This window comes from Coregonus clupeaformis, chromosome 20 (assembly GCF_020615455.1).
Source record: "Coregonus clupeaformis isolate EN_2021a chromosome 20, ASM2061545v1, whole genome shotgun sequence".
Taxonomy (NCBI): Eukaryota; Metazoa; Chordata; class Actinopteri; order Salmoniformes; family Salmonidae; genus Coregonus; species Coregonus clupeaformis.
The window spans coordinates 17,564,925-17,592,772 of NC_059211.1; the positions used below are offsets into that span (position 1 = coordinate 17,564,925).

At 46.2% G+C, this 27,848-nt stretch overlaps 1 protein-coding gene across 1 annotated transcript in view; it reads right to left on the reverse strand.

The window, feature by feature from the left end:
• Positions 1-27,848, reverse strand: part of LOC121532926 (glutamate receptor ionotropic, NMDA 3B) — a 118,930-nt gene that overhangs the window by 9,169 nt on the left and 81,913 nt on the right. Inside the window, exons 3-5 of the mRNA XM_041838715.1 lie at positions 24,396-25,482; positions 24,164-24,309; positions 19,576-19,691 (exon numbers count right to left, since the gene is read on the reverse strand). Of these exons, the coding sequence (XP_041694649.1) occupies positions 19,576-19,691; positions 24,164-24,309; positions 24,396-25,482 (1,349 nt within the window). The remainder of the gene's footprint in view (positions 1-19,575; positions 19,692-24,163; positions 24,310-24,395; positions 25,483-27,848) is intronic.

Consider the following 27,848-nt stretch of genomic DNA (forward strand, 5'->3'; position numbering starts at 1 on the left):
CTTTAAATTGTTTGGTGGATAACTGAGCAGTGGCCTATATTCGTATCATTCCAAGCTTCATGCAGAGTGAGTTAACTGGCAGACCGAGTCTGGATCCTCTCCTCCTCTCTGCCCAAGGAGATGAAGTGGATCAATACCACTGGCATTCCACCCACCCCCCTCCCCAGATAGCCTATGAACACGTCTTAAGCCATGAAAAAAAAAAATAGAATTACAAGAAATTAGCTGTAAAACTGCAACATTTTCTCTCAGCCTCATGGCAAAATGTGTAGAATAGGATGATATTAGCTATAAACTGCAAATGTTCCTCTCTGCCCCATGGCAAAATGTGTAGAATAGCAGGAAATAATCTTAAAAAATTCCAAATTCTCTCAGCCTCATTGGCAAATGTGTAGAATAGGATGATATTAGCTATAAACTGCAAATGTTCCTCTCTGCCCCATGGCAATATGTGTAGAACTGCAGGAAATCAGCTTTAAAACAGAAATCTAATGACAAGGAGTGTGTGTGTGTGTGTTGGCTTTGACAGCAGAATTAATAATGAGTTGTGGTGGGCTGGGGATAACAGAGGGTGAGCGCCTAAGAATCATTGAGACACAACAACCCTCATCCCTTCTTCTCTCCGTCCTCCCTTCTCTCCCTCCCTCCTCCCTTCTTCTCTCCCTCCTCCCTTCTTCTCTCCCTCCTCCCTTCTTCTCTCCCTCCTCCCTTCTTCTCTCCGTCCTCCCTTCTCTCCCTCCCTCCTCCCTTCTTCTCTCCCTCCTCCCTTCCTTCCATCCCAAAAGAGGACTGGCAGAAATGTTATTTAATCAATGGAGGGGCTTTACCTCTACCTCTACTTTACCTCTACCAACGCCCCATCCCTCATGGCTAATGTCTGTCAGTCATCTCCCCTTCCATCCCCCCCTCTCTCTCCTTCACTCCCCCCACCCCTCCCTCCCTTGGGCCAGTCAAGATGACAGACGCCAGACAAGCTCTGACATCAACACGTTTCATCAGAGCGAGACTGCCTGAGCATGCACACACACACACACACACACACAAACACGCACACACACAGTCAAGCTCACACACACTGTCAAAGCCGTTTTTAAATGAGGTTGTGTGCATGTGTGTATGTGTGCATGCGTGTCTCTCTCTCTCACAGCCTGTCTGTCTGCCTGCCTGCCTGTCTCTGTCTGTCTGTCTGTCTGCCTGTCTGCCTGTCTGCCTGTTTGCCTGACAGCTCCAACAGGTAAAAACAGCTGAACTACTACATTGTGTAAAGCGTGTGCTTCAGTCTAATATTCTTAATTAATGCATCTGAGATCCAATAAACTTCCCTTTGTTTCCCATAAAGCCAACAGAGTTGGCCCTCTGCGCTGGCACATACTGGCACAGACGTCCCTGTAGCCCAGTGTTGATGAGGATGTTGTGCTTAATAAAGCTTGGGCTTGATTCACAGTCATTAAATACTGGGTGGCTTTAATCACCAAAGAGTCCTGGCACCTTCCAGTTACACTGTCTGTAGCCCACTATGACTCATTCTAAAAACCCGAGACAAATAAAACCCTGAAGAGGCAGGGACAGAGATTCAGAAATACTTTTGAGTGAACTCTGTTTAAAGCGATAGTTCATGGCTGTATTTGTGTGGATACATTGTTTTAGTGCCTGGAAATGAGTAAACATAGGATTAGCTGCCAATCCAAGAGTATGTGTGTGTGTGTGAGCGTGGGTGCGTGTGTGATATGCTACTGGATGGAGGGATGTGTACTGTGAAGAACCATGTAGATAAAGAGCAATGGAAGAGCCAGGGAAGGTAGAAAATACAATTAGCGGAGGGGAGAGATGAGCTAGGGGAGGTCTAATTGAGCAAAACCCCAATTACTGTTTTATTGTGGATGACTGTCTAGAGGTCAGGGCCCAAAATGGAGGAATATTCCTCACCTCAAAACCCAGGGAAAAAGAGCAGGATAATATTCCAGGAGTTACTGTACATGAAAAGAGAAGGTGTCAATCTGGTTCCACACATAGTGTTGTCGTCTCCACTCCCCCAACTCCGAAAAAAATACTTCTTATCTTGTGAAATTACTCACCTGGAAAAATCACCTCGCAAGAGAAGCCAGTTGATCAAGTAATCAAGTACTCACAAGGCTGTTTCATGAAATATTGTGATGTAAAGGAAGCACTACCATTTTTTAGTGGGGGGGTTCTTTTCAGGAAAGCAGTGAAACAGCTTGAGTCAAATGCTATTTGATTACAAACTCATTGCTTCCCCTATCGCCCTTCCAGAGTGGGTGACTTAGTCTCATGAAAGATATCTGGCAGTGTCACGGTTCAGACAGACGACAAGAGGACCACAATTGCGTCACACCAGAAAGTTTATTAAAACTTAAGGGAAAAGGGAAGTAGGGAGTGAGTGAAGGCTCCAGGGGTTATCCCGTCCAACGTGCTGGGTCTGTGCCCCCCCCCAGTGGCAGCGATGCGTCCGATGACGCCGGTGGTTGGTGGTCCAGAAGTCCTGGGGGAGGAAACACAGACACAACGGGCGGATGAAACAAGGCAGAAGTACAGTTCAAGGGAAATCCAAATACGTTGTAGCAAGGCAGAAGGCTGGTCAGAGTTACCGGGGTCGAAGAGTAGTCAGGAGTCGTAATGGCAGAAAGCAGGTCTGGTTTTCCTGGGGCAGAAGAGTATCCAAGAATCAGGCAGGTCCGGGGTCACAAAACCAGGGTGAGCCAGAAGCGCGAGCACACAGGTTCCGGGTGTGAGCTTTGCAGACGATCTGACAAAGGAGATCTGAAAGACAGGCCTTTAAATACTGGGAGAGGTTAGTGGGTAATGCAGCGCAGCTGGCAGAGTAATTAGAGCCGAGCAGAGCAGGGACAGGTGGAGCTAGTTAGGCTGAGTAGAGAGAGAGAGATGAGCAGAGTGGAAGATAGTGGAAACACATTAAGGTGGTAACCCGGTGGAGTGAGAGGGCTCATGACAGAACCCCCCCCCCAAGGGACGGCCCCAGAAGTCCCAAGAGCAACACCACGCCGGGCGGGAGGAGGGGAGCCGGAGGAGGGCTAGAACTCCTCCGAACGGTCCGAGCGAACGCCCTCATCCTCGGAGGAAGCCGGAGGGCCGTGGTCGGGAGATGGGACAGGTCCCGAGACAGGATCAGGCACAGGACAGGAAGCCGAGCGGGCAGGACGGTTAGGGATCCCTCTGGGGCGGCCCCTACGGATTGCAGGTTGATCAGGATGCCGTTGGTGGAAGGCGGTGATGAGAGTCCTATCCACAATCCGACTAGCTGGCACCCAGGTCCTTTCCTCAGGTCCATAGCCCTCCCAGTCAATGAGGTACTGGAGACCCCTACCCCTCCGTCTGGACCGAAGCAGGCGGCGGACGGTGTAAACCAGACCACCATCGACGAGCTGTGGAGGAGGAGGACAAGGCGCAGCAGGGACCAGCGGACTCTCATGAATGGGCTTAATCCTAGACACATGGAAAGTGGGGTGCACCCTCATGGAATTAGGCAGTTGGAGCCGGACAGCAGTTGGGCTAATCACTCTTATGATAGGGAATGGGCCAATGAACCGAGGTGCCAACTTCTGCGACTCCACCCTGAGTGGCAGGTTCCTTGACGACAACCACACCCTTTGACCAACATGGTAGGTGGGAGCAGGGATTCTCCGACGGTTGGCCCCGGTAGTGTAGCTGGCAACGGATCTGAGAAGTGTGGCTCGGGCCTGTGACCAGGTGCGGCGACATCGACGGGCAAACGCAAGTGCAGATGGGCAAGTAACCTCCCCTTCCTGACTGGCAAATAGAGGAGGCTGGTATCCATAAACACATTGGAAAGGGGGACATACCGATGGCAGAGCAGGTCAGAGAATTGTGTGCGTACTCCACCCATGTCAATTGCTGCGACCAGGAGTGGGGGTTGCGTGAGGTCATGCATCGCAGTGCCTTCTCGAGCTCCTGATTTGCCCGCTCTGACTGCCCATTGGATTGGGGATGGAATCCGGAAGTCAGACTGACTGTGGCTCCCAGCAGGTGACAGAACTCCTTCCAAAAAGCGGAGGAGAATTGTGGACCACGGTCAGAAACTACATCCTTTGGCAGTCCGTGGATCCGGAAGACGTGTTCCAGGACCACCTGGGCGGTCTCCTTGGCGGTTGGGAGCTTGGGGAGGGGAAATGAAGTGTGCCATCTTGCTGAATCGGTCAACTATGGTGAGAATGACGGTCTTGCCCCTTGAAGGGGGCAGCCCCGTGACAAAGTCAAGGGCGATGTGAGACCAGGGACGTCTGGGCACAGGCAGGGGCTGCAGCAATCCGGCTGGGGGCTGGCAGGACGACTTGTGTTGGTTGCAGATGGGGCAGGCTTGGACGAATTCCCGTACATCCTTTCTCAGAGCGGGCCACCAGAACCTCTGGGCGAGCAGGTTGTAAGTGCGGGTGGAGCCAGGGTGACAAGCTAGGCGGAGTCATGTCCCCACTGAACGACCTGGGACCTTAGGTTTTCGGGGACAAAAAGGGCGGTCAGCTGGGCAAGTGCTGGGACTGGGCTGGTTACGGAGAGCTTCCAGCACCTGTTCCTCAACAGCCCAGGTCAGAGCTGCTACGATGCAGGGACTTGGCAGAATCGACACAGGATCCTTGGAGGGGTTGTCATCCTTCTGGAATTGACGGGAGAGGGCGTCTGGCTTGGTGTTGCGTGATCCAGGCCGGTATGACAGAGTGAAATTAAACCTGGTGAAGAACAGGGCCCAGCGGGACTGCCTGGAGTTCAACCGTTTGGCCGTGGATGTACTCCAAGTTCTTATGGATCGGTCCAAACGAGAAATGGAATGGTGGACCCCTCCAGCCAGTGACGCCACTCCTCCAAGGCAAGCTTCACAGCCAGCAGCTCTCGGTTCCCTATGTCGTAATTGCACTCAGAGGGGGGACAACCGACGTGAGAAAAAGGCACAGGGATGGAGCTTCCTATCCTCCGCAGCCCACTGAGAAATCACAGCACCAACTCCCACATCCGAGGCGTCCACCTCCACAATGAATTGCCGGTCCACGTCAGGCATCTGGAGGATGGGAGCGGAGGTGAACCTTACCTTGAGGGTACTGAAGGCCTTGTCGGCTGCTGGGGTCCAGGTGAAGGGTTGCTTGGTGCTGGTTAGAGCAGTGAGAGGGGCAGCAACGGTACTGTAGTTCCGGATAAACTTTCTATAGAAGTTAGCAAACCCCAGAAACTGTTGCAGCTTCTTTCTGTTCTCCGGAACTGGCCATGAAGTGACTGCTGATACTTTGGCAGGATCCATTTGGATACTTCCCTCTGCCACTATGTACCCCAGGAAGGCCACTGTCTTGACGTGAAACTCACATTTCTCTGCCTTGGCGTAGAGGGAATTCTCCAGAAGACGATGAAGGACTTGCTGGACATGGCGGGTGTGTTCAGACAGGTTTCTGGAGTAGATTAAGATGTCATCCAGGTAAACGAAGACAAACTTGTTTAACATGTCCCGCAGTACATCATTCACTAGAGCCTGGAACACAGCAGGAGCATTGGTGAGGCCAAAAGGCATAACCAGATACTCGTAGTGGCCTGTTGGTGTATTGAATGCGGTCTTCCATTCATCTCCCTCCCGGATCCGCACTAGGTGGTAAGCGTTTCTGAGATCCAACTTGGTAAAAACAGTGGCTCCCTGGAGCAACTCAAAAGCAGAGGTGAGCAGAGGGAGAGGGTAACGGTTTTTCACTGTGATGTCGTTGAGTCCCCTGTAGTCGATGCAGGGGCGAAGAGATCCGTCCCTCTTCCCCCACAAAGAAGAAGCCAGCACCAGCCGGAGATGAAGATGAACGGATCAATCCTGTGGACAGAGAGTCATTGATGTAGTCCTCCATGGACCTTCTTTCAGGAGCAGACAACGAATAAAGACGGCCCCTTGGAGGGGCTGTTCCAGGGAGGAGGTCGATGGCACAGTCGTACGGTCGGTGAGGGGGCAGAGATGTGGCTCTTGCTTTGTTAAACACTTCTCTGAGACCATGGTAGCATTCTGGGACATGGGAGAGGTCAGGAGCGGAGTTAGTAGGTACTGGCCGAGGGGTAGTGCGGCAGCAAGCAGGCAGGTTCGGTGGCAGTCCTCTCCCCACTCCCCTGATCACCCCGGTCACCCAGTCGAGCTGAGGGTTGTGCCGGCGGAGCCATGGGTAACCCAGGATGAGGGGTTGGCCTGGAGAGGGGAGCAGGTGAAACTGGATAGTCTCTTGATGGTCTCCGGACAGACCCATCAAGACCGGGGCCGTGACATGAGTGACCGATCCGAGTAAGTGTCCGTCCAGTGCCCGGGCAGGAATAGGAGGTGTCAAACGGAGGTTCTCCAGTCCCAGTTGGCGTGCCAGCTTGATGTCCATTATGTTGGCTTCGGCGCCCGAATCCACCAGAGCAGCCAGGGTGTGAGTTGAGTCAGAGAGGCGGAGGTGAACTTGCAGCAAGGGTTTGCGGTCGGAGGACTGGGTGGTCATTGAGCTCAACCGGACTCCCCCTATGCCCGGTGAGCTTCGGCTTTTAAAGGGCAGGTTACCACACGATGTCCATCACCTCCACAATAGAGGCAGAGGTTTGAGGTGAGCGGCGCTGGCGCTCTGCAGGAGTGAGAGAGGCTCGCCCAATCTCCATAGGCTCAGACTGATCAAGCTGACTTGGGTGAGTGGCAGTAGCTGACAGGAGCCCAGTCGGATCTCTCCGAATGCCGGTAGTTGGTGGACCTTGGCGCCCCCTCTCACGACGACGGGTCTGTATCCTTCTGTCGATCCGGACAGTCAGTGCGATGGCTTCATCAAGAGTGGAAGGCAGTTCATGGGAGACCAACTCGTCCTTGATATAGTCAGCCAAGCTATGGAAGAACGCGTCCCACCAACGATGGTGTGTTCCAAGAACTTCGCCTTGCCAGGGTTCGGAAGTCGATGGAATGGTCTGCGACTGTACGTCTGCCTTGTCGAATACTGAACAGTTCACGAGACGCCTCTGCGGTTGGTGAATCCAGGTCAAACACCTTCAGCATCTCCTCAGCAAACAGGTCGAAGGTTGCACATGCGGGGGTTTGACGTTCGAACTCTGCTGTTCCCCAGAGTCGAGCTCGGCCCGTCAGGTGAGTGATGGCATACCCGACCCTAGCCCCTCCGTGGCGAAGGTCCTTGGCTGCAAGGAGAACTGAAGTCGGCAGCTAGTCAGGAATGGCCGGACCTGGGTAGAATCGCCGTTGAACCGCTCGGGGTTTCCAATCTTGGGTTCCGGGGCAGCGGCTGCAATGACCGGGGCAGGTAACTCGGAGGCAGGGCTGGTGGGCAGACTGGCTGGGGTAAGGTTGGTGAGGAGTTGGATGATCCTGGCGAGTTGTTGTTGCTGCTGCTGGGACTGCTGCTGGTGCTGCTGGAACTGCTGATGCTGTTGGTGGCCGACCTGAAGCAGAGAGGTGATGTCGCCGCTCATGCGGCCTAGCTCTCTCTCAGCGTGTTCCAGGCGTAGCATGGCGGTGGGTTGCTCAGGTTCTTCGGTTTCCATGTCGGGGGGAAGTGTGCGCTGAGTCCATGATGGTCAGATCGTACTGTCACGGTTCAGACAGACGACAAGAGGACCACAATTGCGTCACACCAGAAAGTTTATTAAAACTTAAGGGAAAAGGGAAGTAGGGAGTGAGTGAAGGCTCCAGGGGTTATCCCGTCCAACGTGCTGGGTCTGTGCCCCCCCCCAGTGGCAGCGATGCGTCCGATGACGCCGGTGGTTGGTGGTCCAGAAGTCCTGGGGGGGGAGGAAACACAGACACAACGGGGCGGATGAAACAAGGCAGAAGTACAGTTCAAGGGAAATCCAAATACGTTGTAGCAAGGCAGAAGGCTGGTCAGAGTTACCGGGGTCGAAGAGTAGTCAGGAGTCGTAATGGCAGAAAGCAGGTCTGGTTTTCCTGGGGCAGAAGAGTATCCAAGAATCAGGCAGGTCCGGGGTCACAAAACCAGGGTGAGCCAGAAGCGCGAGCACACAGGTTCCGGGTGTGAGCTTTGCAGACGATCTGACAAAGGAGATCTGAAAGACAGGCCTTTAAATACTGGGAGAGGTTAGTGGGTAATGCAGCGCAGCTGGCAGAGTAATTAGAGCCGAGCAGAGCAGGGACAGGTGGAGCTAGTTAGGCTGAGTAGAGAGAGAGAGATGAGCAGAGTGGAAGATAGTGGAAACACATTAAGGTGGTAACCCGGTGGAGTGAGAGGGCTCATGACAGGCAGACAAAATTAACGAGTCTAAAATATGCAAATGAGACGAGGGGGCATCTCTCTTTCACACACACACCCACACACTTTCATGCCAAAAACAGGTACAGTGCATTCGGAAAGTATTCAGACCCCTTGACTTTTTCCACATTTTGTAATGTTACAGCCTTATTCTAAAATTGTTATCACATTTACATAAGTATTCAGATACTTTACTCAGTACTTTGTTGAAGCACCTTTGGCAGAGATGACAGCCTCAAGTCTTCTTGGGTATGACGCTACAAGCTTGGCACACCTGTATTTGGGGAGTTTCTTCCATTCTGCTGTGCAGATCCTCTCAAGCTCTGTCAGGTTGGATGGGGAGCGTCGCTGCACAGCTATTTTCAGGTCTCCGCAGAGATGTTTGATCGGGTTCAATTCCGGGCTTTGGCTGGGACACTAAAGGACATTCAGAGACTTGTCCCGAAGCCACTCCTGCGTTGTCTTGGCTGTGTGCTTAGGGTCATTGTCCTGTTGGAAGGTGAACCTTCGCCCCAGTCTGAGGTCCTGAGCGCTCTGGAGCAAGTTTTCATCAAGGATCTCTCTGTACTTTGCTCTGTTCATCTTTCCCTCAATGCTGACTAGTCTCCCAGTCCCTGCCGCTGAAAAACATCCCCACAGCATGATGCTGCCACAACCATGCTTCACCGTAGGGATGGTGCCAGGTTTCCTGCAGACGTGACGCTTGACATTCAGGCCAAAGAGTTCAATCTTGGTTTTCATTAGACCAGAGAATCTTGTTTCTTATGGTCTGAGAGTCCTTTAGATGCCTTTTGGCAAACTCCAAGTGGGCTGTCATGTGCCTTTTACTGAGGAGTGGCTTCCGTCTGGCCACTCTACCATAAAGGCCTGATTGGTGGGGTGCTGCAGAGATGGTTGTCCTTCTGAAAGGTTCTACCATCTCAACAGAGGAACTCTGGAGCTCTGTCAGAATGACCATCGGGTTCTTGGTCACCTCCCTGACCAAGGCCCTTCTCCCCTGATTGCTCAGTTTGACCGGGTGGCCAGCTCTAGGAAGAGTCTTGGTGGTTCCAAACCTTTTTTGGTACCCTTCCCCAGATCTGTGCCTTGACAAAATCCTGTCTCGGAGCTCTACAGACAATTCCTTCAACCTCATGGCTTGGTGTTTGCTCTGACATGCACTGTCAACTTTGGGACCTTATATAGACAGTTGTGTGCTTTTCCAAATCATGTCCAATCAAAAGAATTTAACACAGGTGGACTCCAATCAAGTTGTAGAAACATCTCAAGGATGATCAATGGAAACAGGATGCACCTGAGCTCAATTTCGAGTCTCATAGCAAAAGATCTGAATACTTATGTAAATAGGGTATTTCTGTTTTTAATTTTTTATAAATTTGCAAACATTTCTAAAACCTGTTTTCGCTTTGTCATTATGGGGTATTGTGTGTAGATTGATGAGGGAATTTTTTATTTAATCCATTTTAGAATAAGGCTTTAACTTAACAAAATGTGGAAAAAGGGAAGGGGTCTGAATACTTTCCGAATGCACTGTATATGTGCATAGCTATCCCATGGGTCGGTCAACCTCAAAAATCACAGAAAGAGGATTTCGACACCCACCATCTCAGATTGTTCTCAAATAGTTTCTGTAGTTAGTAACAGATACGATTAGCATTCCCGAAACATTATTTTATTGAAATATATCTTTGAGAAATTAAGCTAATTGATTGCACCCAAATTGGCCATTTTAATTTATAGGATTCAGAACATATTCAATTAATATAGTACCCACATGATTTATGAGTTTTTCAATTTAAATTATTATACAAAATTCTTGCAACCAATAGAATGTTACATATATGGGGGATACAACCATCCCAACTCTGCAAATGTTGCTGTGAAGAGACCATTTGTTTTGGTACTGTCCATATGTAGCTTGTTTTTGGTCACAGGTTCAGGAATGGCTGAATAATTGCAACATTACCTGGAGCTAACTCACCACTGCTGGGTGATTTAAAAAGTAATAGTCAATCGATCAATAATATAAAAATACTCTTAGCAAAAATGTTTCTCTTTAATTTACAATCTGTAGAAACTATGAGAATAAAAAGGTTCATAACTTTTGCAAAACATCACAGCACAGTTGAAAAATATATGGCAATTTGAAATCAAAACTGGATGGTGTTCAGAGATAGAGGGAAGGGATTGCGTGGAGCTGAAGGATGGGACTAAAAACAAACAAAAGATAACTATTGTAAAATATACTGTGTCCAAGAAATCTATATAGTATGTATAAGCTGGAAGTAGAAGCCTAAGTGTTGTTGTCCATTAGTTTACTCCAATTAGGGAAGGGGTGGTAGGGTTAAGGGAAAATAATAATTAAAAATATATATATACAGTACCTTTTATTTATTTACTAACAATATATATGTGGGATTGTAAATGATGCAGACAATTACATTGAAAGAAGCCACAATCTATCTGCAATATTAAAGCTGATATACCCCCTAAAAAAAATCTAATAATGAGTATGACATGAGGAATCTTTTTTGTTGTGGTCAAAAGCCACCCACGGACCATGTTCAGAGAAATTAGTAATTGAAGTCGCTTGCATCATTTACCATAAAGTAGGGGAAAGTACCCTGTTTTGACCACTAGATGCCGCTGTTTTTGCTATACCACAACACTCTTTTATCAATTTCAAATCAAATCAAATTTTATTTGTCACATACAAGTGTTTATTTAGCAGATGTTATAGCGGGTGTAGCGAAATGCTTGTGCTTCTAGCTCCGACAGTGCAGTAATATCTAACAAGTAATATCTAACAATTTCATGACATATACCCAATACACACAAAACTAGTAAGGAATGGAATTTAAGAATATATACATACATATATGGACAAGCAATGACAGAGCGGCATGGACTAAGATACAGTAGAATATTACAGAATATTATACAGTTTATACATATGAGATGAGTAGTGCAAGATATGTAAACATTATTAAAGTGACTAGTGTTCCATTTCTTAAAGTGGCCAGTGATTTCAATAGGCAGCAGCAGCCTCAAATGTGCTAGTGATGGCTATTTAACAGTCTGATGGCCTTGAGATAGAAGCTGTTTTTCATTCTCTCGGTCCCAGCTTTGATGCACATTTACTGACCTCGCCTTCTGGATGATAACGGGGTGAACAGGCAGTAGCTCGGGTGGTTTATGTCCTTGATGATCTTTTTGGCCTTCCTGTGACATCGAGTGCTGTAGGTGTCTTGGAGGGCGGTAATGCGTTCGGCAGACCGCACCACCCTCTGGAGAGCCCTGCGGTTGCAGGCTGTGCAGTTGCCGTACCAGGCGGTGATACAGCCTGACAGGATGCTCTCAATTGTGCATCTGTAAAAGTTTGTGAGGGTTTTAGGTGCCAAGCCTAATTTCTTCAGCCTCCTGAGGTTGAAGAGGCTCTGTTGCGCCTTCTTCACCACACTGTCTGCGTGGGTGGACGATTTAAGTTTGTCGGTGATGTGTATGCCAAGGAACTTGAAGCTTTCCACCTTCTCCACTGCGGTCCCGTCGATGTGGATAGGGGGGTGCACCCTCTGCTGTTTCCTGAAGTCCACGATCATCTCCTTTGTTTTGTTAACGTTGAGTGAGAGGTTATTTTCCTGGCACCACACTCCCAAAGCCCTCACCTCCTCCCGGTAGGCGGTCTCGTCATCGTTGGTAATCAAGCCTACTACTGTTGTTTCGTCTGCAAACTTAATGATTGAGTTGGAGGCGTGCTTGGCTAATAGCAACCTAATGCTTCAACCCAACTCTCCTTGAATAGTCCAACAAGTGGCCACTCTCTGAGAGGGCTATTCCTATGCAATTGTCAGATGAAGACTTTTCCTACAAGCCCAAAACTTTAATGGAAAAATGGGCAAGGGACTAAAATGTTGTGACAACCCTAATAAAATAACGAATCGCATGGCAGTCTTATGTCTTTCAATAAAATTATTGTGAAACTCTATATTTATCGTGATAAGTGACATTTACCGTTAAACCCAACGCAAGGTTGCTCTGTGTTCAGGGGTATCGAGAGTGCGGTATAGTCCAGTTGTGGGCATAATAAGCACAGTTCCTTCCCCACATTCAGACAAACGGTTGTCAAGGGTGATGGATATGAAAACAAGCATACTCTTAGAAAAAAGGGTTCCAAAAGGGTTCTTCGGCTGTCCCCAAAGGGGAACCCTTTTTGGTTCCAGGAAAAACCCTTTTGGATTCCATGTAGAACCCTCTGTGGAAAGGGTTATACATGGAGCTAAATAGGGTTCTTCAAAGAGTTCTCCTACGGGGACAGCCGAAGAACCCTTTTAAGTTGTGGTCCTCTGTAGCTCAATTGGTAGAGCATGGCGCTTGTAACGCCAGGGTAGTGGGTTCGATCCCCGGGACCACCCATACGTAAAAATGTATGCACACATGACTGTAAGTCGCTTTGGATAAAAGCGTCTGCTAAATGGCATATTATTATTATAAGTTCTAGATAGCACCTTTTTTTCTAAGAGTGCATGACAAAAAAAACGAATGATCCCAGTCTTCAGGGTGGTGCTCTGCCCCTTCAGGAGATAATGTATGGGAGATTGGCAGTGTGCTCTGTCCAGTGGCGGGCATGCACAGTTTCACCATGGGTAATGAGGACGGTGATGAGGGGGTACGGTCTGCAGTTCGCTGTGCGCCCTCCTCCTTTTCGTGGCGTCATTACGTCAATGGTCCCCGAGGTCCTAACACCTGTCTTGAGAGAGGAGATTTCCTCTCTTATTCAGAAGCAGGCTATTCGGGTGGTCCCAGTGTCAGAAATACAGAGCGGTTGGTACAGTCGGTACTTCTTAGTCCCACTTCTTAGTTCAAAATGCTCACACTTTGCCGGCTATTCTAGTCGGTGCGCCCTAGCGATTGGTCCATAGAGCTGAAGGATGCGTATTTTCATGTGGCTATACATCCTCCCCACATAACGTCTCTGAGGTTTCATTTTGAGGGTGTGGCCTACGAGTTTCTGGTCCTGCCTTTTGGGCTCTTCCTATCGCCCTGCACCTTTTCTATGGTCGTGCTTAAGGGCGTTGACTCTTTGGAGGGACCCGCGACTGCTGCTGCAGGGGTCCTCATGGGCCAGGTAGTGTCCTGCAGGGTGATCACAACAGACGCATCATTACTGGGATGGGGAGCGCTGTGTGTGGTCTACTTGGAAAGTAGGAATTTGGTCAGTGCCATCCAGGGATAGTATATCATCCCCGAAATCCGGACTCTGAACACTGCCAGAGAAACTGGAATAAGCCTGGCTGGGATGAGACCCTTATCAACTACGACCACCGCTGCTGCTCTCCCCCATTCTCGAGGTCGCTTCACCGGAAGACCCTTCGCCAGCAGCCCCAATCTGTCTCACAAAGTCAGCCCAATGCCCAACGGACGTTGAGCCCAGCCGGAGACAATGGTCACACGAACTGGTCTGAGCCAAAGCCTCCTGAGCGTGTTTCCACCCCAGGCAAACAGGACAGCACTCGTGAGTCTTTAATTTTCATTGTAAAACCACATGCCCTACGGCACGGTCAGAGGTTCAAACTAGGCTGGTAAGCCTTTTTGAACATACTTTTACCACTGTCCATCTTACTGAAGGAAGCACTGGCTACACAAGCAGAGCAGAAAGTAGTTAGCTTTTAGCAAACACAAAACCGATACAAAGACCCAAAACTCGCAACATCTAGGGGGACGAGTACTCTCTCCCCACTAACAGACACCTAAGTCGGAGCCGAATCTCGTAGTCTTCGTGTGCTTGAACAGTTAGCAAATTGCGTGACACGTTCTTCCTTCAGGCGAGCTGAAGAGCGAAACATTTAGGAAATGGATGCGAGCCCCGTTATTATAGCCAGGAAGGCGGGGCTTCCGAGGGCGGGCTCAGCATCCATTGGCCCGTTGGGTGTGATTTCAGTTTTCTTCAGGTGAATATGATTGGTCGTTGACTCCCATATTATGTTATACAGCGTGACTGACTGAAAAGGAACTATTGGTTTTCTACCCAAAGTTGCAAAGAAAATGTTGTGACCTATTTAATAAACACAAGAGACCAGCAAAATTGATAGAACTGTGGCGGTATAGCAGGAACAGCAGCATCTAGTGGTCAGAACCTGGTACTTTCACACTACTTTATGGTAAATAATGCAAGTGACTTCAATTACTAATTTCTCTGTACAGGGGGAAGAGAAATCACCAGATTCACAGGGAAAACATTGGCTTGCGAAAGTATTCACCCCCCTTGGCATTTTTCCTATTTTGTTGCCTTACAACCTGTAATTAAAATGGATTTTTGGGGGGGTTTGTATCATTTGATTTACACAACATGCCTACCACTTTGAAGATGCAAAATATTTTTTATTGTGATACAAACAAGAAATAAGACAAAAAAACAGAAAACTTGAGCATGCATAACTATTCACCCCCCCCCAAGTCAATACTTTGTAGAGCCACCTTTTGCAGCAATTACAGTTGCAAGTCTCTTGGGGTATGTCTCTATAAGCTTGGCACATCTAGCCACTGGGATTTATGCCCATTCTTCAAGGCAAAACTGCTCCATCTCCTTCAAGTTGGATGGGTTCTGCTGGTGTACAGCAATCTTTAACTCATACCACAGATTCTCAATTGGATTGAGGTCTGGGCTTTGACTAGGCCATTCCAAGACATTTAAATGTTTCCCCTTAAACCACTTGAGTGTTGCTTTAGCAGTATGGTTAGGGTCATTGTCCTGCTGGAAGGTGAACCTCCGCCCCAGTCTCAAATCTCTGGAAGACTGAAACAGGTTTTCCTAAAAAATTTCCCTGTATTTAGCGCCATCCATCATTCCTTCAAGTCTGACCAGTTTCCCAGTCCCTGCCGATGAAAAACATCCCCACAGCATGATGCTGCCACCACCATGCTTCACTGTGGGGATGGTGTTCTCAGGGTGAGGAGAGGTGGGGTTTGCGCCAGACAGAGTTTTCCTTGATGACCAAAAAGCTCAATTTTAGGCTCATCTGACCAGAGAACCTTCTTCCATATGTTTGGGGAGTCTCCCACATGCCTTTTGGCAAACACCAAATGTGTTTGCTTATTTTTTTCTTTAAGCAATGACATTTTTCTGTCCACTCTTCTGTAAAGCCCAGCTCTGTGGAGTGTAAGGCTTAAAGTGGTCCTATGGACAGATACTCCAATCTCCGCTGTGGAGCTTTGCAGCTCCTTCAGGGTTATCTTTGGTTTCTTTGTTGCCTCTCTGATTAATGCCCTCCTTGCCTGGTCCGTGAATTTTAGTGGGCGGCCCTCTCTTGGCAGGTTTGTTGTGGTGCCATATTCTTTCCATTTTTTTATAATGGATTTAATGGTGCTCCGTGGGATGTTCAAAGTTTCTGATATTTTTTTATAACCCAACCCTGATCTGTACTTCTCCACAACTTTGTCCCTGACCTGTTTGGAGAGCTCCTTGGTCTTCATGGTGCCGCTTGCTTGGTGGTGCCCCTTGCTTAGTGGTGTTGCAGACTCTGGGGCCTTTCAGAACAGGTGTATAAATACTGAGATCATGTGACAGATCATGTGACACTTAGATTGCACACAGGTGGACTTTATTTAACTAATTATGTGACTTCTGAAGGTAATTGGTTGCACCAGATCTTATTTAGGGGCTTCATAGCAATGGGGGTGAATACATACAGTGGGGAGAACAAGTATTTGATACACTTCCGATTTTGTAGGTTTTCCTACTTACAAAAAACCAGAAAATCACATTGGATGATTTTTAAGTAATTAATTTGCATTTTATTGCATGACATAAGTATTTGATACATCAGAAAAGCAGAACTTAATATTTGGTACAGAAACCTTTGTTTGCAATTACAGAGATCATACGTTTCCTGTAGGTCTTGACCAAGTTTGCACACACTGCAGCAGGGATTTTGGCCCACTCCTCCATACAGACCTTCTCCAGATCCTTCAGGTTTCGGGGCTGTTGCTGGACAATACGGACTTTCAGCTCCCTCCAAAGATTTTCTATTGGGTTCAGGTCTGGAGACTGGCTAGGCCACTCCAGGACCTTGAGATGCTTCTTACGGAGCCACTCCTTAGTTGCCCTGGCTGTGTGTTTCGGGTCATTGTCATGCTGGAAGACCCAGCCACGACCCATCTTCAATGCTCTTACTGAGGGAAGGAGGTTGTTGGCCAAGATCTCGCAATACATGGCCCCATCCCTCCTCCCCTCAATACGGTGCAGTCGTCCTGTCCCCTTTGCAGAAAAGCATCCTCAAAGAATGATGTTTCCACCTCCATGCTTCACGGTTGGGATGGTGTTCTTGTTGTTGTACTCATCCTTCTTCTTCCTCCGAACACGGCGAGTGGAGTTTAGACCAAAATGCTCTATTTTTGTCTCATCAGACCACATGACCTTCTCCCATTCCTCCTCTGGATCATCCAGATGTTCATTGGCAAACTTCAGACGGGCCTGGACATGCGCTGGCTTGAGCAGGGGGACCTTGCGTGCGCTGCAGGATTTTAATCCATGACGGCATAGTGTGTTACTAATGGTTTTCTTTGAGACTGTGGTCCCAGCTCTCTTCAGGTCATTGACCAGGTCCTGCCGTGTAGTTCTGGGCTGATCTCTCACCTTCCTCATGATCATTGATGCCCCACGAGGTGAGATCTTGCATGGAGCCCCAGACCGAGGGTGATTGACCGTCATCTTGAACTTCTTCCATTTTCTAATAATTGCGCCAACAGTTGTTGCCTTCTCACCAAGCTGCTTGCCTATTGTCCTGTAGCCCATCCCAGCCTTGTGCAGGTCTACAAATGTATCCCTGATGTCCTTACACAGCTCTCTGGTCTTGGCCATTGTGGAGAGGTTGGAGTCTGTTTGATTGAGTGTGTGGACAGGTGTCTTTTATACAGGTAACGAGTTCAAACAGGTGCAGTTAATACAGGTAATGAGTGGAGAACAGGAGGGCTTTTTAAAGAAAAACTAACAGGTCTGTGAGAGCCAGAATTCTTACTGGTTGGTAGGTGATCAAATACTTATGTCATGCAATAAAATGCAAATGATTTTCTGGATTTTTGTTTTAGATTCCGTATCTCACAGTTGAAGTGTACCTATGATAAAAATTACAGACCTCTACATGCTTTGTAAGTAGGAAAACCTGCAACATCGGCAGTGTATTTGCACATCATCTCTTGCACATCTATCATTCCAGTGTTAATACTAATTGTAATTATTTTGCACTTTAGCCTATTTATTGCCTTACCTCCATAACTTGCTACATTTGCACACACTGTATATATATTTATTTCTGTTGTATTTTTGACTTTGTTTTGTTTTACCCCATATGTAACTCTGTGTTGTTGTTTTTATCGCACTGCTTTGCTTTATCTTGGCCAGGTCGCAGTTGTAAATGAGAACTTGTTCTCAACTGGCTTACCTGGTTAAATAAAGGTGAAATAAAATAAAATAAAATAAAAATAAAAGTATCAAATACTTGTTCTCCCTACTGTATGCACGCACCACTTTTCTGTTCTTTATTTTTTAGAATTTTTTGAATCAAGTTATTTTTTTCATTTCACTTCACCAATTTGGACTATTTTGTTTATGTCGATTACATGAAATCCAAATAAAAATCAATTTAAATTACAGGTTGTAATGCAACAAAATAGGAAAAACGCCAAGGGGGATGAGTACTTTTGCAAGGCTGTATATTACATAGTATGGAGAAGCAATGCTCCAAGTCGCAGCTTCATACTACTTGTCAAACATAGAGAATTGATACTGTATACTGGTTGTTTGGGTGGGATTGGCATGGGGTGTGGTGGGTCCGTGGGTGGCTATTGTTTTTTGGGGGGGGATTTCTCATGTCTTACTCATTAATAGGAAAAGGTTTGGTCCAAATTGGATGTGGGGTACTATATTTATTGGACATTATCTGAATCTTAAAAATTTAAATGGCCAATTTGGGTGCACTCAATTAGCTTAATTTATCAGCGATAACATTTTATTTCAACAGAATAATGTTTCAGGAATGCCAATCTTACCTGTTTCTTACTAAATAAACAATTTCAGAACAATCTGAGATGGTGGGTGTCATGGCTTGCTGAAATGACATGGAACAACTCTCACGGTTTTAAAATGTCAGGAGGAAAAGGTAAAAAGCTAATCAGGAGTGTGTGTGTGTATCTGTGTGTGTATGTGCATCCTGCCCAGTGATTAATCTGAATACACAGCATGAGCTGACGTTCTACATAGCCAACCCCGCAGGCCTGCCCTTTCAGGCTAATAAAAACAGCGTCCAGATGACAGCCTCTTCCATTACTGTTCCCTCTCTTCCCCATCCCTCCTGTTACCGCTCCCCACCTCTCAAATGAAAGTGAGGTGTTCCACGGAAACTCAATAAGCCATATCAATATCTTATGACAGCTAAAGTTTACAGCCCGGCTCCTTGCTTCTGTATCTCAGTACGTATGCAAGATTGGGGGAGTCAGGGTCAGGGAGGGATACTTCTCTGAAACAGTGCTCTTCAATCCTGGTTGAAGTTGAGACCCACAGGGCGTGCTGGCTTTTGTCCTATCCCTGCACAAATACATCTGATACAGATAACCAAGTACTCATCAAGACCTTGGTCAACTGAATTAGGGTTGTGTTATTAAGGCACACAAATTATGTTTTGTTCAACAGAAAACTTGTTTCTTACTTGTTCAGATACTAGTATGTCTCCATTTCATGCTGTTTCATGCTGTTTCCTTCCGTTTCATGCAGGGTTGGAATAAAAGCCTGCACACCTTGTGGGTCTCCAGAACCCACTACTAACTGCTATAAAAAAGATTGACAGTGAAAAGATAACCTTAATGCGTTGACAATGTGGGAGCACCAATGCAGAAAGACAAAAACAGAAAGGCGTGGGAGTCTATTTCCACTTATTTCTCATAATCCTGCACCAGCTCTCAGAGACAGGGGTGTGATGTTGATTCAGATAAAATAGCAGCAAATATATTTGAATAATTACATATTCAAATCAAAATAATGTTAATTTGAGATGTGGACGAACGTAAAAACAGGGAGAGGACGGGGAATCCAAACACACAGGCAAGCAAGTGCATGCCCACTTACACCAGGGCACTCAAGCAAACACACACTCGCACACACACGTAAAAAGAGATGTACACTGTAACACATACACTGTAACACACATACACATAAACATGCACAGGCAGACAGACAGACGCATACACACACACAACAGAAGATAAGGTCACTACAGCCGCTAAGTTCGAGAGCAATCACAACAATACAGTGTTGGGGTGCACAGCGGTTTCTTACCTTCGATGGCGAAGGGTTTGCCCACGGTGAGCAGCTTGCAGTCTGCGTCGATGGACACCTCGTAGTCCAGCAGGGCCTTGTCCATGATGAAGGCATCAAGCTGAGGGGGATCTACCCTTCAACACACAGGGAGAAGGGGTTATAGACAGAGAACAGGGGACAATGGAACGCCCCACAAAACGTATGACAACAAAAGTCATGTCCCAAACGCTAGGCCTACACACCAAATAGACCACGTCCCATTCGCCACACACCAAACAGGCCAAGTCCCAATCACAACACACCAAACAGAACACGTCCCAATAGCCACAAACCAAACAGGCCAAGTTTGAAATAGATCATGTCCCAATCCTACGCACCACACACCAAACAGGCTATGTCCCTAACAAACCTTTTACCAATCGCCACAAACACTCGTCTCTGTCCCTCATCCGGCCTTGGGGACATTTCCTCCCTCATTCCAGATTTAGCACATGACCCTCGTCACCATCATGATTATACTTAATGTCTCAGTGTAAATGGGGGACTCAGAATCAGTCCGCTAGAGAAATTGGGCAGAAGGAGAATGGTAAAGCAAAGCCATTCATCGCTTGTCCGACCAAACAAGACTGGAATGAATGCAGAGTACACTGATTGAGGCAATGGCAAAATGGGAGAACACCCAAATCAGGCACTCAACTTATTTTATGGCGTGACCCCTGACTAGGCACATTAGCTGTACCAGAGAGGATTATGGGTCATGGGAACTATCGTAATGGAGGCTCAAGATGTCAAAACTGCATATTATCATGTGTGTCAGCTCTCGAATCCTCTGACTTCAATTGTAAGGGGTGGATGACCTCTTGGGTAAGAAATCAACAGTGAATATTACTGGCAATTTTCTGTCACTTTGGTTGTTTAATCAAACCATCCATCAAACCATCCACTTAGAAGAGTTGTATTGAGTTATTTTGCAACTGATTAAGAGCCTGGAACACAAGCTACAGGTCTTTGTAAACTCCTGCCTCAGACAAATCCTGCTCACTCATATGGTTGCCTGAGCGGATCTCTAATATAGACCTGTGGAAGAAAAGCAACCAGAAGTCCGTTTCGAGCACCATCCAGGAGCGGAAGTGGAGACGGGTTGGTCACACGGTCCAGAGAGGCCCGGAGAACATTGCAAAACATGCCCAGGATTGGAATCCTCAAGGCAAGTGAAGAAGAGGACGTCCAACAAGCGCAGGTGTCTAGAAGCAGAACTCAAGAAGATCCGCTTGTCATGGCCTGAGGCAAAGAATACAGCAACAATGGAAAACTTTAGTACAGGCCCTATGTTCCTCCAGGGACGAATAGGAGTAGCCCTTTACACTTGTACCTGTATCCGGTTGAAAATGGCACATTTGGACACTGATAAGCGCCTAAATTGGAACGCAGTGGCTGTACAGTAACATGATATACATGATGTCAGAGCTCAGGGTCTCAGCTTCACAGCGCTCTATGGGTTTTGACTGACAGCCGTTCTTAACTTGAGCACTGCGCGTGACAAGAGGTTGCCACCATTCCTCCCGCTAATTGGGCAACTTTTGCAAATGTAATACTGTAAATTACGAGGACTCAATGTATTTTGAAAGATGCGACATTGTTGATTATAATAAATACCGCTTTTATGTCATACAAGCAAGCCAAACACCCATGAGTCCAAATGTGCACTTCACATTTCCAAATCATAAAACGTATGTAATATACAGTGTCAATGTTTATGAACACTATGTTTGATGTACAGTTACAAGATGACATGGCGTTACACCCTGGGTTGTCCTGAACAGAATGAACCTATGTTAATTTTATTGTAAAGAAAAGTTGCCGCGGACCACGCATCTGAATGCACTCATGACTCCATTCTATTACGATCTGCTTCTCTGAATTGCCTAGTAAAAGCCTAACACTGTAATATCGTATTTGATCATTTAGCTTGTCATGTTGGCAATAGATCACGCTATCAAATAATGCTCACCTGACCCAGATTGCGATTTATAATGCACCATTTTTGAATTGTGTAAACAACAACAGTAATTGTGTAAAGGCGAGGATGCAGGGTTGTGTTCCAAAGAAAACAACTACAAGTGTGCGATTGCTCTAGTTCATCAACAGCACAGCTAGGAGAGCTCAGAAAAGCACCTTATAGTTGAAGACTCTTCTTTGAGTCATAAAAGTGCATTGAAATGACTTAGGAACTGTGCACACTTTGGAGAGGTGTGTGGCCACTTGGAGACACCAGTTAGGCCTCTCACTCAAACACTTGTTATTTTCTTGTCTTATGTTGCACCTACCCCAAATGTTCCAAGAATATTGTATCATGTTAATGAATGTATCTAGAGTATTTTCAAAAACAAATGCGGCAAAAAGTAAAGTAAATGTAAAATGCACATAAAATCAACAGTGTAATGTTTGGACTGTTGTGTCCTCACCTTTAGTCTAATAATTTGTCCCATAATCTCCAAACTGTTCCCTTTTAATTTCTACAATGGTTATGCATATGCGTTCCGTATTTTCTTCTGTAAGAAACATTTCAATTTAGCCCTACCCATATAGGCCAACTCCCACAAGTGTAATTAAGGGTAAATCCATTTCAATTCAATCACTTTTTGACAGCATCCCTTTTGATTTAAACAAAACTTTACATATATGTTTGCCCATGGAAGAAGTGGTCAGAAAGTGACTTTTTGGACCTGAATGCCAAAACATTCAGGAGATAAAGGTGCTCAAAGTTGTCCCATTTTCCATACCCCACCATACCATGAGACATCCATGTCTTCATCACTGGAAAAGATAAATAGTTGACTTTGATATCATTTAAAAGTTTACAAACAGGGTTGTCAAACAGTTTTATAATTTTGTAAAATAAATGTTTTTTAATGAAAAACTATGACATTTTTAACCTTTAATGTCAATGATCTAAAAACACGCAAACTCCGTTTTTTCCCTTCATATTCGCATATGTTGTAGCTTAGAACCTATTTTTACATCATCTGAGGTGTTTGTGTTGAGCCCACTATCAGTTGAGACACAACATGCTTTTAAATACAGGGTGGATGTAATTTCAATCATAGAAATATAATTTGTAGAATGGACCTATTCCTTCAGAACACTGCAATTTAGCTGGTGCTCCATTGAAATGTAATTCAAATTGAAATTGTAACTTTTAATTACTATCATAAAGATGGCCACTGGTCCACCCACCGTCGAATGTCAACTTAAATTGTCATGTATATTATATATTATATTTCTACGATTTCAATAGGTTTCTTATGGATAATTGACAGTATCATTTAAACCAACAGATATTCCCATTCAAGTAAATATTCTCTGATGTGTGGACCTCAAAACATCTTTGTGGTACAATTTCAAAGTTTACATTTCTATTTTATTCCCATTTTAGTTAATTTATCAGCCAAAACATGACACCCACCCTGTATTCAAGAGCATGTTGTATCTCAGCCGATAGCGGGCACAACACAAAAACCTCAGATGAAGTATAATATGGAATATATAATATATGTAAGCTACTACATATGCGAATATGAAAACCCCCCCGAAGATAATTGACGTTTAAGGTAAAAATATGAAAATTTTTATTAAAAAGCTTTTTTTTCAAGAAATTACAAATTTTTCGACAACCTTGTTTGTAAGCTTTAATTTTTATAAATCTCAACTGTTTATCTTTTCCAGTGATGAAGACATGGATGTCTCATGGTATGGTGGGGTATGCAAAATAGGTCAACTTTGAGCACCTTTATCTCTTCAATGTTTTTGGCATTCAGGTCCAAAAAGTAACTTTCTGAGCACTTCTACAATGGGCAAATACTTATGGAAGGTTTCGTTGAAATAAAAAGAGGTGCTGTCAAAAAGTCGTTGAATTCAAATGGATGGACCCTTAAGTAAGTATTTGCAACACAATACAAACAAATATCTGTATGTGGCTACTGGCTAACATAGTCAAAAGATCTAACAAAGCAAAGATAGGAGGATCCACATTCCATACAGTAACACACAAAAGCTCAAATGCCAGCAGTCTTCTCTCGCCTCGTCTGAATTGAACTATAACCCTCTTTCATCCATCTCAAGTTCAACTTTGCAACCCTGTGTAGAGAGCCATTTTGTTTATGTGTGCTCCCTTTCACATGTCATCTTGTTTTGAAGCAATACCACTGGGCTCTGCTCTCCTTTGCCTTTCTCTTCTGTCTGCCTGGATGACAGACCTTTGCCTGAGAACCACAACAAACACTTCTCCCGTAGGAAGGTGAGAAGAAGACAGAAATAATTAAAAACTCTTTCTTGACAGAACAGAAAGAGTTCTACTTTATCCACCTCTGGACAAATAACTTCAACAACACTTATAAACACTCACATGAATACGATCAAACTTAGGTTAACGTGCATTTAAATAGCATTTCTACGGCTATAGAGCAGGGGTGCCATGGACAATCCTACTCTTGGAAACCTACTTCAGAAGCAGCTGCTCATTAGGACCTTGATTAGCTGAATCGGGTATGTGAGTGTAGGCCTGTAGCTCTCCAGGAGAAGGGTTGTATATGTTGTGATCTCTTACTTGAGGGTGGACACTCCATCAGGTGTGGTGGGCTCATTGTAGCGCCTCATGTACTCGTGCATCTCTGGGAAACTCTTCTTCATGTACTCCTCTGCACTGCTCTCTCTCACCGTCCCAAACCTGAAACCATGGGACGGGTGGTGGAGCTAGGGAGGAAGGGAGAGGAAAGAGTTAATAATCAAAACAAATAAATACAGACAACATTAAAATAACCATTTAGTGTGGGTCTCACCTTGGCGTCGTGGATCCCCGAGAGCTCCTCGAAGGTCTTCTCGCCGACCATGACGGCGGCCAGGTTGGCTGTATAGCTGGACAGCACCAGCAGGCAGAAGATGGCCCACAGGTTCATCAGAAACCGACCCGTCCAGCACTTGGGAGTCTTGCTGGAGACCGTGCGGCCGAACAGGATGGCGTAGCACAGGTTGAGTGCCGACGAGTAGGAGAAGACGCGCAGGCGGTTGCGTCCGTGTGGCGTCATGCCAAAAGGGCTTTTCCACTCATAGAGGGTGAGGAAGAGGGCGGTGATGTGCAGTGCCACAAAGATGCCCACCCACATGGACCAGTGAAGGGGCCACATGAAGGCGCCGATGGGCGCCGCTGTGTCCTTGCTGCGCACCAGGATGCCCAGCGAGGTGGAGAAGAAGGGTGAGGTGAAGTCGATGACACGGCTACGCACTGAGTTAATGCTGAATGAGGTGACGGCCATGTCGGCCACGCCATTGAGCAGGTCGCCCACCAGCCCTGTCCAGCGGCCGCTCTTCGACGCGCCATACTTCCCGTCACCCACGATGTACAGGTCGTACTCGAAGCGCAAGTCCTCGGCCAGTTTCTCCAGCAGGTCAATGCAGTATCCATAGCAACACTTGCTGTGGTCCGTGGGCAGGAAGGTAGAGTTTCCCGAGGCGCGCTCGCTGAAGTAGCGCTCCAGCATGTCCGAGCTGTTCGTCCCTGCATCCAGGCAGTACTGTCCGGCCGGGCAGTTCCCGTCCTCATCCACTTCCCGCGTGAATACAAAGGGGTGCTCCACCAGGGTAACTACCCGCACCCGGCTGTCTGCCACAGGCATGCCTGCCTGCCACCGGCCCCCGCCCCCCTCCCCCAGGCCATGGCCCTTGCCATTGGGCCCCTGCCAGAGGCCCTGGTCCTCCACCTTCAGGCGGCCCCCCTCCCAGCTGCCCACCGTCACCCAGGTGGGCTGGCCCACCGCATCCCGCCGCAGGCTCCAGATGTGGAAGCGCTGAGAGGTGAGAACCCGGGACAGGTTCCTCTGCACCGACACCGGCCCCGTCAGCCCTGAGAACGATGTGTTAGACAGGAATCTATGGGCCAGAGGAGATCACATTAGATTACAGGACTTCATTATCCTTCAGGCTTTTTATTGCATGCATTTGTGAGAGTCCGAAGCCAGTGCATAATAAATCACCAGTGTTTCCCACAGATTATTTCTTATGGTGTGGTGGGGGGAGGGGCATGTATGGACTCCACAAACTTCTTGCCAGAGGGGGAGTGAGTCAGACTGTACAGTTTCAAACTTACTGTAGAAAATGGATGGACAGTGAACTGCATCGCAGACAGTGACACATCTGACCTGCAGCACAGTCTAGACAGGAACCGGTACTGTAGTACAACATGTCAAAACCAGGATTAGCATCTATTGAAGCCAAACTAATCCACCCTGCTCCTGCAGCAAGGCCAACAGTGTATCATCACAGCCCTGACTGACAGCTAGTTGTTTTCCCGTGGCTAGGATTAGCTATCTTTCTGACTGACACACTTTGGGCCTCCTCACAGACTGTAAACTCCCGGCTCTACTTTGTCTCACTGGGCACACCACGTCATTTCAACATTTCAAATGTTGGTAATATTTGGTTGAGACATTGATCAGTGAGATGTCAAGCTTTATTCACCCACTCAAAAAGACAGCCAGAAGTTTGTTGAATTCCCAATGTGTTATCACTATGCTTTCTACCATCTAAAAGCAAAACCAAATTCCAATGGAAGAACAATGTCTGATTTTTGGTTTAGTTGTCATCTAAATGTGTTATCTGCGCTTTCAACCATTTAAAAGCACAACAAAGTTTAAATGGGAATACAATGTCTGATATTTTGTATTTATACAACAACTTAATGTGTTATCACTGTGCTTCATCTAATAGCACAACCAAATGACCCAGATTGCAGTTGAGATTACATTAAAAGTAAATAGTGCAAGTGATCAATGCTGTTTGAGATTCTGCACAGATCATTATAGCAATTGTGAAGATCTCCACAGACCTGCGACGTTTGCATGTTATATTGAACATGCACGCTTTCTATGATTACATAAGAAGACATTTATAGTTACAGTAGGCTAACCTCAAAATGTAGCCATGGATGTGTTTTAAGGTTGAATAAATACTGTTACATTCGTTTGTAAGATAGCCTTAGCTTTAGGCTATTTACTGTATTAGAAAAATATTATTTTATTGTGTTTGATTGACAACAAATTCCAGTTTGTCTACAAATTAATCATTGATATGTTGGATTCATGTCTCCATTTCAACGCACCCAAATATCAAAATTTGAAGGATATGTGTCTTCTGCTTGGATAGATGTGTCTTCTGCTCTGTTAAACCTACCTTTTGGAATGACTTCGATAGCAACAGTGAACATATTTAGTTATTAAGAGGTCTCTCAACAATCATTCTCAATGTACCACATTGGTAGTAGTCAGTGACAAATATAAAAGCTGGGCTTGGTTAAAACCCTGGATGGGAGACCAAAGGAATAGTTGTAGATCAACTCTCCAATAGGTGGTGCTGCAAAACATATTTATTTAAATTTTTTATAGTGGGTATAATGTTGAAGATATGACATTGTTCGAAAGGTACAAATTCAACATATTTTATACATGGTTTGTCTAAGTTGAAAATTGGTTACAATGATGACAATCATGTGGTTGAAATTTCACACTCAAAACAACAGTTGATTACTTTTTTCAAATCCACGTAGATTCCACATCACAATACGCTGACAAATTACGTTGAAACAATGTTGAGTCAACCGGTTTGTGCCCAGTAGGTATTTCCATGTAAAAACCTGCCCCCGTTCATAAATGTCTGCCTCGGATCCATGTTTAGCGAATCATTAGCCCATAGTGGTTAGCCCTCCAATTAGTTAGCTTAGCCTAGCGAAGGGGTCACATCAGGAAATTCAGGGCAGCTGTGACCGTCATGTTGAGTCATGAGGAATGTGTGCAGCCATTAATAATTGAGGTGACGCCGCGCGATCGCCGCTGAACTCCTTTCATCTAAAAGATGGAGGAATCAGAAAAAGGTAATTTGGCCCCAAACCTTTAGGTAATTAATTTCTCCCTATCCCAGCCTATATAGTTCCCCACCTCCCCTCCTTCTCCTCAGCTCCACAAGAGGGAAAAGGAGCTGAATGCCATTACATCGTTACATTGAAAGGCTATGCGTTTCTCTTTACCAGTAGGTACAGGTTGTAATTACTTAAAAGCCCCCCACACATCCCCCCCAACCTGTACCTTTGGGTTTCTCTCTACCGCTCCTCTCTTTACTTACTATCATCCCTCATGTATTTCTCTCAAATTCCATTCCTTCCTCCCCGAAGCCCAATTCTCTCTCTAATAGCTGTTCTATTATGTATCTGTTATGTAGCTAGGGGCCATTGTGATTATGACACT